The sequence below is a fragment of the Tenebrio molitor genome, chromosome 5 (genome assembly GCF_963966145.1).
Source record: "Tenebrio molitor chromosome 5, icTenMoli1.1, whole genome shotgun sequence".
Taxonomy (NCBI): Eukaryota; Metazoa; Arthropoda; class Insecta; order Coleoptera; family Tenebrionidae; genus Tenebrio; species Tenebrio molitor.
In genome coordinates this window covers 21,786,244-21,788,404 of record NC_091050.1, presented here as the reverse complement: position 1 = coordinate 21,788,404, position 2,161 = coordinate 21,786,244, and the positions used below count along the sequence as shown (strand labels likewise).

At 39.2% G+C, this 2,161-nt stretch overlaps 1 protein-coding gene across 1 annotated transcript; it reads left to right on the top strand.

Annotated features, from left to right (window-relative positions):
* The first annotated feature begins 488 nt into the window (after window positions 1–488).
* LOC138130437 (uncharacterized) lies at window positions 489–1,076 on the top strand. The gene has a single exon (XM_069046911.1). The coding sequence runs from the start codon at window positions 489–491 to the stop codon at window positions 1,074–1,076; it is 588 nt and encodes a 195-aa protein (XP_068903012.1).
* The last annotated feature ends 1,085 nt before the right edge of the window (window positions 1,077–2,161 follow it).

Genomic DNA, 2,161 nt, shown 5'->3' with positions numbered 1-2,161 from the left:
CACCCCGTAGTCTCATTCGACAAGTTATACACAGATGTAACTCTTGCTTTCGGTGTAACCCCAAACGAGTGACTCAAATGATGGGAGATTTACCTGCATGCAGGCTCGAATCGAATCGCCCTTTCCTTATTTCTGGAGTCGATTACTTAGGACCGATCCTAATCAAAGAATCAACCGGTCGCGGTAAAAGAAATGTAAAGGCTTACGTCTCGATCTTCGTTTGCTTAGTAACCAAGGCAGTTCACTTGGAGTTAGTCGGTAACTTGACAACCGAATCATTTCTGGGCGCTTTGCACAGATTAATCGCCAGAAGGGGTCACGTCCGGCACTTGTACTCCGATAATGGTTCGAACTTTATCGGAGCCGCAAATCAAGAAACCAAAAAATTCAAGTCATTTTTAAAATCGTCAGAATTTCAGTCCGATGTGATAAACAAATTAACGGAACGAAATACCGAATTTCATTTTATTCCAGCGCGATCACCGCACATGGGTGGATTGTGGGAAATAAATGTTAAATCGGTAAAAAATCACATTAAAAGAAGCATCGGACTTGCAACTCCAACGTTCGAAGAAATGTACACGCTCCTCACGCGAATCGAGGCAATTTTAAATTCTCGCCCCCTTACACCAATAAGTAACGACCCCAATGACCTCGAACCATTGACTCCCGGACATTTCCTTTCCCCAGGTGAATCTCTGACCGCAGTCCACGAGGGTGACATCACCGAGATTAAAACCAATCGACTGTCCCGTTGGCAACTCATCGAAAGGATGCGTCAACTCTTTTGGCGAAGATGGACTCGGGAATATCTCTCGCGACTCCAGGCGAGATCTAAGTGGAGAAATCCCGACACCACACCTGCCGTCGGCTCCCTGGTGTTGATTGCTGACGACGATCTACCTCCACTGCGGTGGAATCTGGCGCGCATCACCGAGCTGCACTTTGGAAAGGACGGGTTACCAAGAGTGGCGTCGTTAAAGACAAAAAACGGTGCTACGAAACGTTCAGTGCACAAACTGTGTGTGTTACCCTTAGAACGCGAGGACGTTCACGTGTTGACTCATTACGAGTGAAAAACTGTAAATTGCTCGCCTCGTTTTTTTTTGTGTATTCATGTATTTTGATTTTTTTTTGTACATATTTAGATTTAGTTTTGATTTTTTTTAGAGTTAGATTTATGTATTACATATATTAGGTCCCTCATATTCGTCTTTTGATGTATGAAAATTTTATCTTATTTTTAAGTTTGTACCATTTTTTCTTATCTCTAGTTTTATATCATCTTACTTATGTTCACTTAATTTCATTTTTCTTATTTTTCATATTTTATCATTTTTTTTTTCTCTTGTATTTAATTTGCCTTATTTTATTCATTTGAAATTTATCATTTTATTTTGTTCATTAATTGTTTTAATACGAAATTGATTCAATTTAGTGTTGAACCCTGGAAGGCTTCAAGGCCGGCGGCATGTCTTTGACCACCCACATTTTCTTCATATTTCGCACAGATGGGGGGTTTATGACCGCTACCCTTGCAGCTTCTTTAGGGGCTGCGCAAAACTTGTACGTTACTTCTACTTGAGCAGCTAAACGTTCAAGACGCCTTGTAGTTGTCACCAATCCGTAAATAAATTCATTCCTTGTTAAGTTTAAATCCGTTTTTATTTTATTTAATAACAACATTCATATAATCGTACCGACCAAGCGTACGATACAACACACCTCTCACAAAGTAAATCTTTTTCTTGGTCTACAAACTAGATCCTCTAGAGTAAAGATTAGGTACCATATGCTAGATGATCGGCAGTTTTAAAACTCATGTCACTGCATTTTTAAGGGAACAAGTAAGTGCATTAACAGATAAAAGCAATGGCCCTTTAGAAAGTTTTCCACTACGCACTACTTACGTATTTCTACACTTTTAGTTTGAAGTTTTGTTAACAAAAAACAGTAATAATCTCTTGTCATCGATTTTAGTTGCTGCATGTAGGTAATCACTGAAAAGTCTCCCACCTTTATTATAAATATAAATAAAATGGAGCAGTTGATTTTTCCGGCAGATCTTCTCCCGTGAAATTGTTTGGGTCTAGAACCAACATGTTTCCATAATTTTGAAATTTTTGGGTCTCTGGGTCATAATGATGAACCAAAGTTTCAT

Excerpts from the sequence above, each read along its gene's own strand:
- LOC138130437 (XM_069046911.1), top strand. The coding sequence starts at position 489 with ATGGGTGGATTGTGGGAAATAAATGTTAAATCGGTAAAAAATCACATT.